General features: G+C 42.9%; 1 protein-coding gene and 1 long non-coding RNA gene across 2 annotated transcripts in view; one reads left to right on the top strand and one right to left on the bottom strand.

The window, feature by feature from the left end:
* The window catches only part of LOC309362329, a 368,586-nt gene that overhangs the window by 123,224 nt on the left and 229,413 nt on the right, over positions 1-15,949 (top strand). The gene's annotated exons all lie outside the window — the stretch shown is intronic.
* Positions 7,087-15,949, bottom strand: part of ZDHHC15 (zDHHC palmitoyltransferase 15) — a 36,340-nt gene continuing 27,477 nt past the window's right edge. Inside the window, exons 10-11 of the mRNA XM_081897935.1 lie at positions 15,687-15,796; positions 7,087-11,886 (exon numbers count right to left, since the gene is read on the bottom strand). Coding sequence (XP_081754061.1) covers positions 11,843-11,886; positions 15,687-15,796 — 154 coding nt within the window. The 3' untranslated portion in view covers positions 7,087-11,842. The remainder of the gene's footprint in view (positions 11,887-15,686; positions 15,797-15,949) is intronic.

The following is a 15,949-nucleotide window of genomic DNA, read 5'->3' as shown; positions in this document are numbered from 1 at the left end:
AGTCCAGTCGAATTGAACTATAGAGTATGGCACTCATCTCTGCTTTTAGGCTAAGGGAGCTGGCATTTTGTCCACAGACAGCTTTTCTGCATCATGTGGCCAGCATGACTAAACTGCTTCTGACGCACCGAACACTGTGACGAGTACCAGAGCGCACGGAAATGCAATTTACTTTCCCGTCACAGTGGTACCTCTTTATCTACTTGTTCAAAACAAATGCATGATTTAGGGCCTTATGTCTAATCCTTGAATACTTTCTTGTTTTGGCCTGCTATAAATGACAGTCGAGAAACTGTCCTGGATGTATGGAATTTCCCACCTTTGCCTTTCTTTGTGTTTGGAAGGCCAGTCTAGCTTTGTTAAAAAAAAACCAAAGGTATAATGCTCCTTCCGAAGGCAGCGCAGAATTTGTGCTCCCAAAGAAATCTTCCTTAGTGTATCTCAAAGCCCAAACCTTTGCACTGCTCTGTTAAACTCCTGCATTGTAAACAAACAAGTCAGTCCTGTAAAGTCTTCCATTGACCAAAATACTTTAGAATGTTTTTTAATGGAGCCTCTTGAACAATGTAGTCTTTATGCTTTGAAAAGATACAAAGAGTAGAAAAGGAATGCTGTTTTCCAGTGATACAGTGCATAAGTCCACAATGATTTTGCAAAGTTTTTTTGCAGATAAAATTGCTCAGATTTGGGAAGAGGTAGACTCCACCGTGGGAGCAGGACCGGGGTGGGAGAGTGCTAGAGTCCTGTCTAGTCAAGTTGCACGGGATCAATTCCAATCTGTTACCTCCAAGGATGTGGACAGGCTGCTTGGACGAGTGAAACCAACCACCTGTCTCCTTGATCCTTGCCCATCCTGGCTTATAAAAGCTAGCCGGGAAGGGCTGGGCAATGGGTTTCGCAGGGTGGTGAATGCTTCTCTCTGTGAGGGAGCCTTCCCTGCTGAAAGAGGCAGTCATTAAACCGCTTCTTAAAAAAACATCTCTAGACCCAGCCAATATGGCCAATTATTGCCCAGTCTCAAATCTTCCATTCTTGGGCAAGGTGATTGAGCGAGTGGTTGCTGAACAACTCCAGCCACGCCTGGAAGAAGCAGACCATTTGGATCAGTTCAAGTCGGGATTCAGGCCTCTTCATGGGACTGAAACTGCCTTGGTCGCACTGATTGATGATCTCCGGCGGGCTAGGGACAAACGTGAGAGCTGTTTCCTAGTTCTGTTGGATCTCTCAGCGGCTCTTGACACCATCGACCATAACATCCTTCTGGACCGTCTAGAGGGGCTGGTAGCTGGGGGCACTGTTATACAGTGGTTCTGTTCTTTCCTCCTGGGCCATGTTCAGAAAGTGGTGTTGGGGGATGAGTGTTCAGACCCCTGGGCTCTCACTTGTGGGGTGCCTCACGGTTCTGTCCTCTCCCCCGTGCTTTTCAACATCTACATGGAGCTGCTGAGAGAGATCATCAGGGGGTTTGAGCTGGGTCTTCATCAGTATGCGGATGATACCCAGCTCTACCTCTTTCAAATCAGAACCAGTGATGGCGGTGAAGGTCCTGTGTATCTGGAGGCGGTTGGAGGATGGATGGTGGCTAACGGATTGAGGTTGAATCCTGACAAGACAGAAGTACTGTTTTGGGGGGACAGGTGTGGGGGACTCCCTGGTCCTGAATGGGGTAACTGTGCCCCTGACCTGGGATTCATTCTGGACTCACAGCTGTCCATGGAGGTGCAGATCCATTTTGTGCCCAGGGCAGCTGTCTACCAGCTTCATCTGGTACGCAGGCTGAGACCCTATCTGCCCACGGACTGTCTCGCCCGAGTGGTGCATGCTCTAGTTATCTCTCGCTTGGACTACTGCAAAGCGCTCTATGTGGGGCTACCTTTGAAGGTGACCCGGAAACTGCAATTAATCCAGAATGTGGCAGCTAGACTGGTGACTGGGAGTGGCCGCCAAGACCATATAACACCGGTTTTGAAAGATCTACATTGGCTCCCAGTACGTTTCTGAACACAATTCAAAGTGTTGGTGCTGACCTTTAAAGCCCTAAACGGCCTCTGTCCAGTATACCTGAAGGAGCGTCTCCACCTCCATTGTTCTGCTCGGACACTGAGGTCCAGTGCTGAGGGCCTTCTGGCAGTTCCCTCATTGCGAGAAGCCAAGTTACAGGGAACCAGGCAGAGGGCCTTCTCGCTGGTGGCACCTGCCCTGTGGAACGCCCTCCCATCAGATGTCAAAGAGAAAAACAACTACCAGACGTTTAGAAGACATCTGAAGGCAGCCCTGTTTAGGGAAGCTTTTAACGTTTAACAGACCACTGTATTTTAATATTTTGTTGGAAGCCACCCAAAGTGGCTGGGGAAACCCAGCCAGATGAGCGAGGTATAAATAATAAATTATTATTATTTATTTTATTTTGTATCACAAGAAAAGGAATGCAGAACAATCATAATGGTTTACAGTGAATAGGTTAGGCCTAGGCCTAGGCTAGGGCATGGATCCGGTGATCGAGCAGCCTGAGGGTAAAGGGTTGCGGGCCTCCCTTTTTAAACTCTGAGAGCAAACCTGAAAAGGTATGTCTTCACTTGGGTCCACTCACAGGGTCCTTCCCCAGGAAGCCAAAGCACCACCTTTTCCATGCCCATGACCCACAGCATATGCCCACAGCATATTAAATGCTCCTCACCATTGGGAGCAGGGGAAGGCTACTGTCCCTCTTCACTCCCTGGTGAGTTGGTGGGGACGGGACGGGACCAGGATTTCTTATATATCAACAATCAAGGTTTGCTACCCCAAAGCAAATGTTCTTCATTTAAAGAGATCAGTAGTATTGAGATATTCACTCAAGATAGTGGCTGGGGAAACCCAGCAGATGGGCAGGGTATAAATATTTATTATTATTATTATTATTATTACTACTACTACTACTACTACTACTACTACTACAACTACAGTGGTGGTGCCCCCTATTAGTTGTGGACTCCCAACTCCCATTGCTCCTGGCCTGTGGCCATGGTGGGCTGGGGGCTGATGGGAATTCACGACATAAAGAGGGTACCAGGTTGGTGAGCACAGCTGTTGTACATCATTCCTGTATATTTTCAAGCTCATAGGGAAACTGAAATGCTGCACCCTTGCTTTCATTAGTAGTGTAGACTGCAAGCCTTTTTTACTTTTACTGTGCTATTTCTGCCTGAGGGCTGGTCCTAAGGATTGATCCGTATATGAATTAAGAATATTTCTATTGGCAATAACTCTTATATCCTTAACAATTAGTCTTCAGTTGCTAGATAGTGGTTATGCTCAGTGGTGACTAATCAGTACTGTCACAACTACTCCATTGCCAAGATTGGGAAAACCCATAGCTTCTTAAAGCCAAGCACCATGTTTCAAAAGGATACTTGGTTGAGTCTGGCTGAGCCAGTCCATGTGAAATGGTCTCTGCACTTGGTGTTATTTAAGGGCAATGTGTCTTAATGATTGGTAGTAGAATAAGCAAGCTGGAGGTTATTTAAAACATTTTTGGCATGTGTAAATGTTAAACTGTCCAATTATTCATTGACACTTGTAAATTTTAACTGGATACTCTTTCTATCTCAGTACTCAAAAGGGTAACTGTTTCAGAATGCTGGGCTTCCATGTCAGTGCCCTTAGACAAAATTATAGGAGTTGAAAGTGCCTTGAGATAACTGGAAAACACCAAGCTGAAGTCTACAAAAAAGCACTGATACATAAATGGTACCATTCTTGCAACTCTTCTTGGTGGAGTTTGAATGCAGTAGATACAGACGTCTTAATAGAATTTTAAAATATTTCAAATAAAGTCTTTAAACTTTATTCTATAAAATATGTTTTATTGTAAAACATTTCCATGCTTAAGGCTGCAACAAGCATGAACATACACATTTTTTAATGAACAAACCTGAGATAATGAAGTCAAAACATTCAAAAGGGTCAACAAAATAAAACCTGCAATAATCAAAAAGCTGAATTTGGAATTTGTACAAAGATGATTACATGGAGGTTTGGAGGGGAAACAATTCTATTCTGTGAAACCTAACAGAAGTCCATTTCTTATGCTCCCTACTGTAAAACAAGATGGTGAAATGGTACCTTTTTGAAAATACAATCAATGAAATAAGTAGGCCTTAATTACACATATGGAAGTATAGTAAACTGGAACACAAAAGCAATTGCAATATGACCAATACAGATAGATAGAATGAAGCTTGATTCAGTGGTTACCAGAAAAGTGGTACCAAAAAAATTCTGTGAAAAAGGCAAGACACCTGGTCAGGAAAAGGACCAAGCAGTAAGCTGCCACTTCAAAGGTAAAACAGTACAAAACATGGTAGCACAAATGCCTTGGTTACTTGAACTGTGGCAGGCACAGCAAGATATTTTGCAGGTATACTGAGCTCTCCAGTTGATTAACATCAGGTACATGTACATGCAAAATGCTGAGGATCTCTCTTGGTTGGAAGAATACTCATTGCAGGTCTTCTGTTGGTTTTTTTCTGGATAAATGAATGCGGTATTAAATGGGCATGTAGGACCCTGCTACATTTCATCCCCTTAATATGAAGCCTGTTGTCACCCACTTCAATTCTTTGGATTAAAGTAGAATCTAGTGTTTTAGAAATCCATAAAATTAAATGCAGAGGGTATCCTAAAAAATTAACAAGTCACTTAAGGGAAGCATAGTGATTGACAGTATGCTCTGATGTAAGTAAAACTTTGTTATTGGTAAGCACAACCATTTTGCTGATGAAGTACACCATTCCCACATCAGCATTTTCTCCCAAAAATGTCTTCCCCAACAAGGTACTGTACCTAAATAAAATCAATACAAGTAATTTCAAAAGACTGTATTCTATACAAAAAATTAGTGTTCCTGGTATTGTAATGTGCACCAAAATTGTGCTTTCAGATTATGCCACATCTGACAATGCCCTATGATTCTGGGCAATAAATATCTGTTACATCATCAGGCAGTACACCCATGATCAGCCCGTGTTTGCTCCCAAAGTTACTGTTCTTTGCTCCATAAATATTTAACAGCAAGGACTCAGTAGTGCCCTAATTTACAAAATAAACCACTGTAGCATAGCAGTTCTTGCAAAAAGTCCCAAGTTTTGCAAAGTCCATATTCTTTAAATAGTATTTACTATCCCACTTTTGTAGACACCAGTGTGATGCCTTAAGCTTGCTAACCAGAGAAATACCTGGAATGTTAAGTATGTGTAACATTTTTTATGGAAGATAGTTGAGTGGATGTTGCACACCTGTTCAATCTTCCCTTTTCATGATTGCAGTTTCACGCCTAGAATAATTCTGGGCTGTGTCCACACTGCATCTCATATCCTTCATGGTTCAAGCAGTCATACAGAAGGTTCTTCAAACTGGAATGTTATGATATGGAACAATAGCACATACACAGCCTACTCATTGCATCCACACTGCACTCGGATATATATATATATATATTTGTACACAGGGAAAAGAACAGATCTTGCATCTCCAACATAATGCTAGCTCAACTTTTTGCAGTACACAGAGGCCAAAAAGAATTTTGGCCTAATACTAATAATGAACTAATACATTAAGGGGTGGTGGTAAAAGAAGGGTTGGATTATTCTGTTTTGTTTAAATTAGTGAAAACATAAGGAGTGCTTAACATTTCCATGAAAATACTTAATGCTTTAGGGTAGCATCCTGAGTGACTGCAACTACAGAAGCTATCTGATAGTTGATCATGTATCTAGACATTATTATTAGCACAGCACATCATTTAATTGGATATCAAATTATTCAAGCAGCCATTGAGACATTTTGCATTTTTTGCAGTTATGCATAAAATATCCAAAAGCATATGTTTACTCCGTTAGAGACTGGAAATATTTATACAGGATAGCTGTAAGCCACAAGTCCCCTGTGTCAAGCCCAACAAAGAAACAGCATCGCTCTAGGGACAACCCACAATGTCAGCCTCTTCAAGGAGCAACAATGGAATGGATTTTCCTCTACACCCTGCACAACATTCTTGTGTTTCCTGCTTTGTTCAAAAGCACAGAACTACAGCAAGAAAGGAAATACTGCCCCCCCAACTCCTTTTCAGGACATTTGCTTAGTCCTTAGGGCTAACATCGGTCTCCATTTGCAGTGAAAATGTAGGAAAACCTGAATGAAATGCAAGAAATGGATGACTGCTTGAAAGTCAGGAGTGATGCTAGTTACTAAAAGAACTCAAGGGGCACCAGCAGTGTACTTTGCAGTGTGCTCAGCTGCCTTGTAAGAAAAGTAAAAATAAAATTAACTTTAAAAGCGCCAACAATCAAGAGGCCTACCACACAGGCCTGGGGCTTGAGCCCCCGGCCCACAACTCCCCTGCTTAAAGCAGCAACTATGCAATAATATGTTCATATTTGAATATACCAGGAGGGTGTTTTGGCATGCAGAACATCCTGTCATCTGCCATCCAGAGAATCATCAATGACCTGCTCCTTAGAACAGGTGATAACAACTGATGGAATATTTTGAAAGTTTCTTTGTTTACTCAGCATGTATAGATGCTCTTCAACGCAGATCCTTGAAAAAAAAGGTTAAGAAGACAAGGGACACAAGCTACATAAACATTTTAAAATAGTTTTCTATACTTGGGTTTATATCTGTAGGCATAATGTTGGCAGTGTTACGCAGATATTGCACTGTTAGTAAATTGGGTATCAGATCCCTGGCGTTCATGAGTGCACAAAATTTATGCTGCGGCCTTTCCCAACTTGGTTGTGGCTGAAAGGGGTAGATGGGGGTTATAGTCTAAAATGTTTGGTGGGCACCAGGCATTTCTGGATTGTGCATTAGCAGATATTTTTCCTCTATAAAGTTCTCTGGACCAGAGCCCTTCTAAACTGATGATTGTTTAGAATAAAAATTGTTCATTTAAGAAGCCTGATTGCAATAAAAACAGGTTGCTAAGGTGTTTTCAGAGATAAACTTAGGTTATTTTTGGTTACTTCATAATGGGAAGTTTTATTTAGGCAAATTATGAAATTAAGCACAGCTTCTCCCCTCCAAAAAAAATGTTTAGCAGTATAATTTACATTTATTCCATTTGTGCTATTACAAGCTGAACAGCTGAACAGCCCCCAGGGATCTGGCACAGTAATAGAAATGACAATTAGAACAACAGTATGATAGCGTCTGCCAAGAGAAGGTAGTAAGTGCAGCATTAGTGCCCTGGCCCTGTATTGCCAGCCCTGGCAAGAAACCAAAGCATTCTATAGCTGTGAACACAAAAGAGAAAGATGGGCCCAGGCTTTTGGCCAGCTGGAAGTGACATCCTCACCTATCCCTATTCAGACCTGGCTTTTGGCAGTGAACTTACAGTGCAGGGTGTGGGTTGTGATTCAATCTATCCCCAATCACACACAAGGATATTATTTATGTGTATTTATATCCTGCCCTTCATCCCCAAGGGAGCCCATAAGAAAGCCCTGCTGGATCAGACCAAAGGGCCCATCGAGTCTAGCATCCTGTTGTCCCAATGGCCAATCAGGTACCTATGCAAAACCTACAAGCAGGACAGAAGCACAACTGTACTTGTCCCGCTTGTGATTCCCAGCACCTGGCGTTCAGAGGCATGATGACGTTGATACTGGAAGTGGCACACTGCCATCATGACCAGTAGCTACTGCTTGCCTTATTGTCCATGCATTTGTCTAAATTACAGTTGCTACGCCTTACGGTGGTGAATTGCGTAGGTTAACTATGAGCTGTGTGAAAAGCACAGCTGTTGAAATCAATTAAGGTTTAAACACACAAGCTTAAATTATTTCAGTGGGATTGAGGTATACGTCATCTTCTGTGTTGGTCTTCACTTTTTGGGGCGAGGTTGAGGAATTGCACATTAACCTTCTGGAGCAGTGGGGAATGTGAGATCCCGTAAACATGACCATTGAAAAAGGAAGAACAATGGAAGAAATACTGAGACAACACTTAAGAAATGGTGAAGTATTTCTTTTCCCAGCTTCTCAGCAAGGATGTGTAAAAAAGAATGCCTTGCTCTTGAGGGAGAGAGCTGTGCAAACTCCTCTGTGGTACACATGCTTGAGACTCCAGTTCAAAGTGTATACCATGATATCCTTTGGATGTCCTGCGTCTACCACACAGTCCCCGTCCCCCCCGCCAAAACAATGCTTGTATTTTTACCACTTATGCAGCAACAAAGTCTCAGGAAAATGTCTTGTGTTGGCTGGACCTTCAGACTAAAAATGGTTCTTATATCAGATATAATTAGAAAAGGAAGACAGTCAGCTCAATCCAGCACACCTAATAGCACATCTGTCAAACGTTATGGGAAAAAAAATCTTGGTTTTATTTTTTCAACAAAGAGTCTCAGTCCCATTTGCTCACTGAAAAATAATCATTTCCCACTCCCCTTCTTTCTACTAAGTATTGAAAAATAAGGAATATTGGCTTTTGCCTGAGTGGTGCCTGCTGGAGCCTCACATGATTGAAGGGTTCTCTGTGCAAAATGTTTCCCTCTAACATAAAGAAGTTTGGCACTTTTCTATGTGGAGAGAGACTTAGAAGCCTTCACCAACCTGGAATCCTCCAGATGTTTTGGACCACAACACTCATTGGCCAATGCTAGGTGCGACTGATGGGAGTCATGGTCCAAAAGATCTGGAGAGAACCAGAATTGGGTCCCCCACTACAGTCCGAAGTGGTGCAGTTCAGGCACAGGCTGACCACTTCAAGGAGTACTGGGCCACAGGTCAAAGGAAGGTGTTCCGTGTCAGGATCCTGCCCAATATTTTAGAAAAGAAAACATCCCTTTAAAATTGTATGCATCTGCAACAGGGATTGTGCTTGAAGGCTTTTTTTTTTTTACACCACACCAAAAAAGGGTGTGTTTCTTAGACCAAAAGGGCCAACATTCTTAACAGAATCAAAGAAAAGGATTTCAAAAAGTAAGAGGAGGTATTGTGGGCAGGGAAAGGAGACATACAGCCTTAAACGTGCAGTGCATACTTGCCAGGGTTTCTAACAATAAGACCTGATTTGGCAACCATGATTCCTGCTTTAAAGCACTTGCACAAGTAGTCCAGTTGACCAGCCATCTACTCCTTGTTACAGAGCCATTCTTGTAAGTTGGCAAAATGAAAAATATTGTGAAATCCAGGGTCTTAGATAACTGCCATTAAGGCATTTGGAAATGCATTTGCACAAAGAGTTCTCACTTATTCTGGGTAAGAAATAAAAAAGTAAAAGGTCTTGAATGGCCTTAATCCGCCAAAGCTGCCCTTGCTCAAGAGTCAATAATCAGTAGGAACCCTTGGAGCCATCACCAGACCAGTATCCTGAAGAACCATTTCAGACAGCCAGGATTGGCATCAGACGATGGCCCTTCTGCAGGTAATCCAAGTGCTTCCTTTCCTTTTGTTCCCCATGAATGTCCATCATAGAAGGAAGCTGAAATTGGGCAAAGGGGATGGGGAGAGAGAGAAAGGCATAAGGATGAGTCTGGTTGAAAGCATTTTCTCTCTCCTCTTAACCTCAAAACTAGGTATGACATCAGATGCACCTTTGCATTAAAAAAATGCAAATAGTAACTGTGCCTATGAGGGACGGATTATCAGTAACATGACAGGCAGGGAGAGGAGTTTAACCCTTTTCTTCCCCATTACAGCCCAAATGAAAATTGCTTCTCAAAAGCTTCTAAGCTACATTGGGAGGAAAGCTTCCTTGCACATAGTCAATACAGCATGAGACTCTTATTCCCAGGGTCATGAGTCTGAGACCCACATTGGGCAAGAGATTCCTGGGGGTTGGACTAGATGATCCTCATGGTCCCTTCCAACTCTACAATTCTATGATTGGTACTGCAGAGCCAAACAATTAGTTGGGGAGAGGAATATGGCAGGAACCAGGTGTCCCCTTAGCATGCAGGTATTTGTGAAATGGCTTTTCTTTTAGGACAGAGACAGACAAGGCACAGGGAATATCTGGCTGCTATCAAAAGACACATTTCTTCCTGTGCCCAACCCACAGCATTGAGCAAACATCTGACATAATCTGTTTCCCTAACTCTTCCCTACGTCATTGAGTTCTGCTGGCAGGGATCGGGGACCTTGATGCAACTGCATCCCATCATGCATTGAGAATTATTATATGATACTGGAGGGAGAGGGAGCAAGCAGGCATTCAGTTACTGGCTTTGGTATAAGCCACACTTTCTCTTTATTATCTAGTGCTGCTTTTAGGTTGTCACAGCCTGATGACAGGAACACTGAATCCTTGTGGCATGCCGGGAAAAGGCTCCTCCTGAAAAGTGAATCACAGAAAAGCCATTCCTGCAAATGATGCTGAAAATCAGAGGTTGTATTTCCTCTGCCCACAAAAGCAAACACAAAAAACCCCAACACTGAGTAGAATTTCTCTGTGTTCTTATATACGTTACAGTGCAGTTATTATATAAAACCATCCAAAGGACGTTCACAAGTAACACATCCCCAACTGTTCAGTTTCTCCAGTTCTAAAGCAAAAGATTTCTAGTTTAGTTTGCTGGAAGGTTTTCCAAATGAGATCTTAATTGTCTGTTGAGTCAATGCATGCTTTCAACTAGAGGCACAGTTTCCTAAAATAGACCATTACCCCATAACTTCCAAGAACACAACTGTCCTGGTTATGGGTTGAGAAATCCACTGGTTTATTTGGAAAGCCACTGAAAGTTGCACAGTTCCTATTGAAATGATCAATCAGGATTAAGGAGGTTAGAAATAAGCTCTTTAACTTTGGGGCATTTAGAGATGATTTGGTCGGCATGGGTTGTTCTTGCTCAAGAGCAGGCTATTCAATCAACAATAGCCATTAAGCATTGCTGTCAGGCTGGATGGTTTGTTTCCTTCGAGCTCACATACATACATTTATTCTGTAACATAACTATTATTCCAGACCAGCATATAAACTGATGAAAAAATATAGGAAATTATTCCTCAGGGTGGATACAGAACACCAGCACTAGCTGTTCCAGCATACACTTATGCAGGAGTTCACACAGTAATGCAACAAGTTCTGTGGCAGCTCCCATGCATCACAAGATGTGGCTCAAGCTCTTTGGATGTCGCTGCATATTTTTCATAGAATGCTCCAGTGCAGGGGTAGGTAACCTTTTTTCTGGCCCTTCCCCAACCCTCTAGTAGAGCCACATGCTAGCAATGGTTGCGGTCAAAAGAATCCACTCTGGCACACACAGGCTCTCATGTGCACACACAGACCCTTCTCCTTGACTAGTCCAAGATCAATCTGATGTCCACGGAGGAGGTGATTCACATCCCCATCACTGTGCAGGACACTGCCACCACAGTCCTGTGCCCATTTTACTTTTCCCCTTCCCCTTTTTGCCACTGCCAAAATTGGTGGGGTCTTGGGAAGGTAGGAAAAATTGCTTGGAGGAACAGATCAGGCCCCCCAAACTGAGAATTAGCTACCCCTGCTCAAATGAAAGATGTAAAGCAGCCTTCCTAAGAGCAGAAGGAACCTCCGGCTACAAAGCCTTCTGTGCTAACAATTCACTTTGACTGACCAAGCTTTATCTGAACCACCAAAACTCTTATCAAAACTTATTTTCATGTCTATCCTATCCTAAGAGGAGGGTTCTGGGTCTGTTAGTGGCAGACTGAGGACCTCAAACAGTGCAACCCCCCCCCCAACAGATCCAGGTCAAATGTACATGCATGAAATAAATACTGATCAAAGGAGCTGGTACAATGGGTGGGGTGGGGGTTAACGTGAGGATAGGATGATTACCTGGGAGTGTGATTTTTGTACCAACAGCCTTTCAAAAACATTACGTCTCCATTTCCACAGAAATTGAAGAACCTTGGTTGTAATCTAGTTGGTAAAACAAAAACATTTGCACCAAATAAAACATTAATAAACACAACGTCAGAAATGTGAATGTTGCAAAACACCACTACGGTGAAAAGTAATTGCATGCTGTCGTTCAAGTCTGGGGTTACCCTCCTTATTTCCAATCTAAGACCACTTTGTTTATTGGCACTACTCTACCCAAGAATGGGTTTCCATGACTACCACAATTATGAAAGCAAAGTCGGGAAGCTACAAAATCCACAATAAGGCACAATATTGTACGAAAATGGCTGATGTTGGAACCATGGATGGGGCCTGCATTAAAGCTGCAGAGACTTAAAATGAAATGTGGGAGAAGGCAGACATTGCCCTGGTTCAAACATCACATTAAACCATAGTTTAAAATAAACTTTGGTTGAAAGTGAACCTGTAGTATACTGAAATTCTTTGCACTTTGCTCCCTCCCTCCCTCCTGCTGCTGGTATGTTGCCTGGAATAAACTCATGGTTTGGCCTAGCATTACATCTGAACCTGGGCTCCTGGTTGGTTTCTCTCCAAACAAACCATGGACACATCCACACTTCTGCTTGGTCCCACCGTTTTCCCCGGGGAAACCCACTGTTTAGCGCTAAATCGGGAGTAAACATCAATTGGATTTTCTGCCTAGAAGTTATTGTCCAAATAGAAGAAAATGTGGCACTAAAGGATGTTCAGAGGAGGAGAAACCAAAGTTTGTTATTGGCTCACTGCACATGGTTAGTCTGGGGAAAACAAACCACAAATCCAGGTTAAGACATTATGTTAAGCCAAATCATGGATTGTTTATCAGCAGCATGACAGCAACTTTTATTCTATGGGCATAATTTTATATTTGGACTGGGTGTGTATTTATAATTGCTGGTTTTATTAAAGATTTGAGCTTTATAGGAGGTTTTGCATTCTATTCTACTTCATTATTGTCAGATTCCCCCCCCCCCGTTACTGTCACTGTGTAATATGCTTTGAGTGCGCTTTACTCATAAATGTGGACTATAACACTTTTAAATAAATAATAATAAAGTTACTAAAGCTGTAATTTCACATCCTGTCACCATGGGACTAAGCCCCATGGAACTGAGTGAGACTTTCTACTGAATAGGCGTGTGTGCACTGCACCACAATCTAGCAACATCCTCTCCCCATCCCCCGCTCTCTCTTACACACATGTACAGCATGTAATGAGTTCCCTTTCCTGCAATCTAAGTGGTGTAGCATCAGGAGAAGATGTTGCCCCAATCCAGGTGCACTAATGACAATCTTAGTCACTCATCAGAGACAATGCTGAACGCAGCCACTTCAACAATTCTTCCAAGATCCTAGGAGAGTACATTTCTCCAGCAGCACTGGAGTTCGAAGTGCGAGTCTCAGAGAAGATGAGATTATTAAATTTTGCAATGAAGCATCCTTCAGAGCATTTTCTAGCACAATGTCAATGTGAAAGCCGACAAACATGGAGTTGAAGGAGTGCCTTGCCAGAAAGGGAGGAGGGAGTTTTACCACAATCCCTTTCAAGTGCTTCCAGGACACTGAGATTTGGGAAGACAACTTGACCAGTTCTGCAGCTCCACTGATTGGCTTTGTTGGATATGCTAGTAGAGAAACAAGGGTGGGAGCATTCAGATACTCTTTAGATTAATTGTTTTTGCCTAAAGGAGAAGCCTTGCTGGGATGAGCCTATTTATCTATTCTTGTGTGCACTTCATCCGAGAGTCCGTTGGTTCAATCTGCAGCAAAGGAGAAAGTCACAGGCCTTCCCTAGCTATGTGACCAGATTTGTACAAAGTCAGTAGTAACAAATTAAACCGGTACCAGAAGAATTATCTGCAGCTTATTACTTACTGTGTTAGGCACATGCAAAATATTTGGCAAGGTTTTGAAGGTTTGACACTCAAGGTCTGCTGCAGACCTTTGCTGCCTTGAATGGGAACATCCTGTCTGAATTCAAAGGGAACTCCAAGACTTTCTGCAAAATGATGAAGGATTCTGGGGCACCCTCTCAGTTTGTGCAGAAGGCTAGAGATACTGCAAACAGGGCAAGAGCCTCAGCTTGTGAGCCTGTCTTTGAGTTGTTCCTTAGCCTGCCTGTCTGAAAGCAATGCAAGTCCCAGCGTAGCTGCAGCAGCTCTAAGTGGGGAAGCTTCCTAAGAGGGTGGCATGTGGATGAAAAGGGATCAGGGTCAAATAGGGCCAGGTATGGCTCCTCCCCACAAGACCAACACAATGCTGTTCTCTCTGCAAGTCTGACAGTGGGCAAGGAGGTTTACCAGGAGACAGAGAGAAACCACCTGGCTCTCTCCAACTGCTTCTCCTGCTTAAATGGAGAAACAGGAAATCAGGGCCCTCAGTGGTGAGAATTAGATTGCCCAAATCTTCCCAGACAGCTGCTTTTAAGGATGTGGGGAGAACATAAATTAAGAAGAGCCTGCTGGATCAGGCCAATGGCCCATCTAGTCCAGTAGCTGAACAGATGCCTGTGGAAAGCACTCACATAGGACTGGAGAGTAAAAGCACTCTGTCCACTCCTGCGGTTTCCAGCAACTGGTACTCAGAAGCACACAGCCTCTGACTACAGAGGCAGAACACTGCCACCATGGCTTGTGGCCACTTACAGCCTTTATCTCCATAAATTTGTCTAATCCCTTTTTAAGCCCCCCAAGTTGGTGCCTATAGTGGGTGCCATAGTTTAACTACGCACTGCATAAATCTTGTAGTTTACAGAGTTGTTTATTGGAAGCACAGGGTTTGTTTAGGTCATAGAAAGGAGGGGCAAAGGAGTGTGCTCTGGCCTCGTTGCCCTGCTGTTAGATTTGCTCAGCTGCTTAGCTCTCCCTGACACTTTGTCAGCTGGGATTCTCTGCAGCTCATGGAAGTGGCTCCTGTTGTTTGGCTGCTCTAAATTCATATGCCTGGCTAGTTCCTCTCAGCTGCTGTTGCAGCCAATGAGGTCAGAGGGTGTGACTCATAGTTGCTTTTGATTCCAGGAGCAATAAATGGGATGGTTAGCCACAGTAACCAAACCTCATTCAGAAGCAGCAGGAACATCTAGAGTGCAGGGATAGAGAATGAACATCAACCCTCCATCCCCATGTCTCTGTTGCTGATGGAGCCTTTAAGAACTGCATCAGAGTATTATGAGTGGTCACCTGCTGCTGTTGCAGACTCTAGAATGTCTGATTGCTATTTCCTGCTCTTGGCAGGTCTGAGGAACCAGCTGCTAGTTTTATTATTTGTTGATACCTGACTGCATTGGAAAGCTTATTATATCTGATCAATTGATACATGCTTTAATGAACTGTATGGCCTATTTTATAATTAATTAAAAATGGTATAATGTTGAGATTTTCAACATGAATTATTTGTATTGCCATATTATGTTTTGAAATGAAATGGTATTAATTTTTGTACTGTATGAATGCTCTTTTGCTATGTACTTCTGCTATTGTGCTGTGGGTCCCTTTGGGCTCATTGATGCTAAAAAAGTGGCATAAAAATTGAAAAAGCAATAGTGATAAATAACAATGATGATGAGTGGTTTCTGTTTGAAGCAAATCTTACTCATTTTCAAAATCCCACTTTGCATCAGAGGCCACCATACCACCCTACCCTACTTTATCCATGGATATCTACATCCATCCTTTTCACGGTCCAGTTTTTGCACCTTATGATACAGAGACTCCTGCTGCAATATTTGTGTCAGTCTTTAACGTGCCACAAGACCTTACTGTTGCAACACAGTGACTCTCCCCAAAACAGTAGGTTCCAGATGCATTTCCCATCCTTACCGAGGTTATCATCGTCCAACCCATCTTCCTCCCATTGCTCTTCACTTGCTAGCAGTGGATTCCTTGCTTCACTCAGAGTTCTTGTTGGGAAAAAATGTCCATCGCCTTGACTGTGGAGACAAAGGCAACAAATTGGTAAAGGCACCCGGGCTCCATCCAGAAGAAGGAGGAAGGGAGAGAGGGGAGGAGGAGAAGGAGAAAGCAGATTCTGTTTCTACTTTTAACTACAAAACTATTCACAAAACACAGACTTGATCTAGGCT

Source organism: Podarcis melisellensis (assembly GCF_964234715.1).
Source record: "Podarcis melisellensis genome assembly, chromosome: Z".
NCBI lineage: Eukaryota > Metazoa > Chordata > Lepidosauria > Squamata > Lacertidae > Podarcis > Podarcis melisellensis.
The sequence above is the reverse complement of the archived record's forward strand: the minus strand, read 5'-3'. Positions and strand labels throughout refer to the sequence as shown.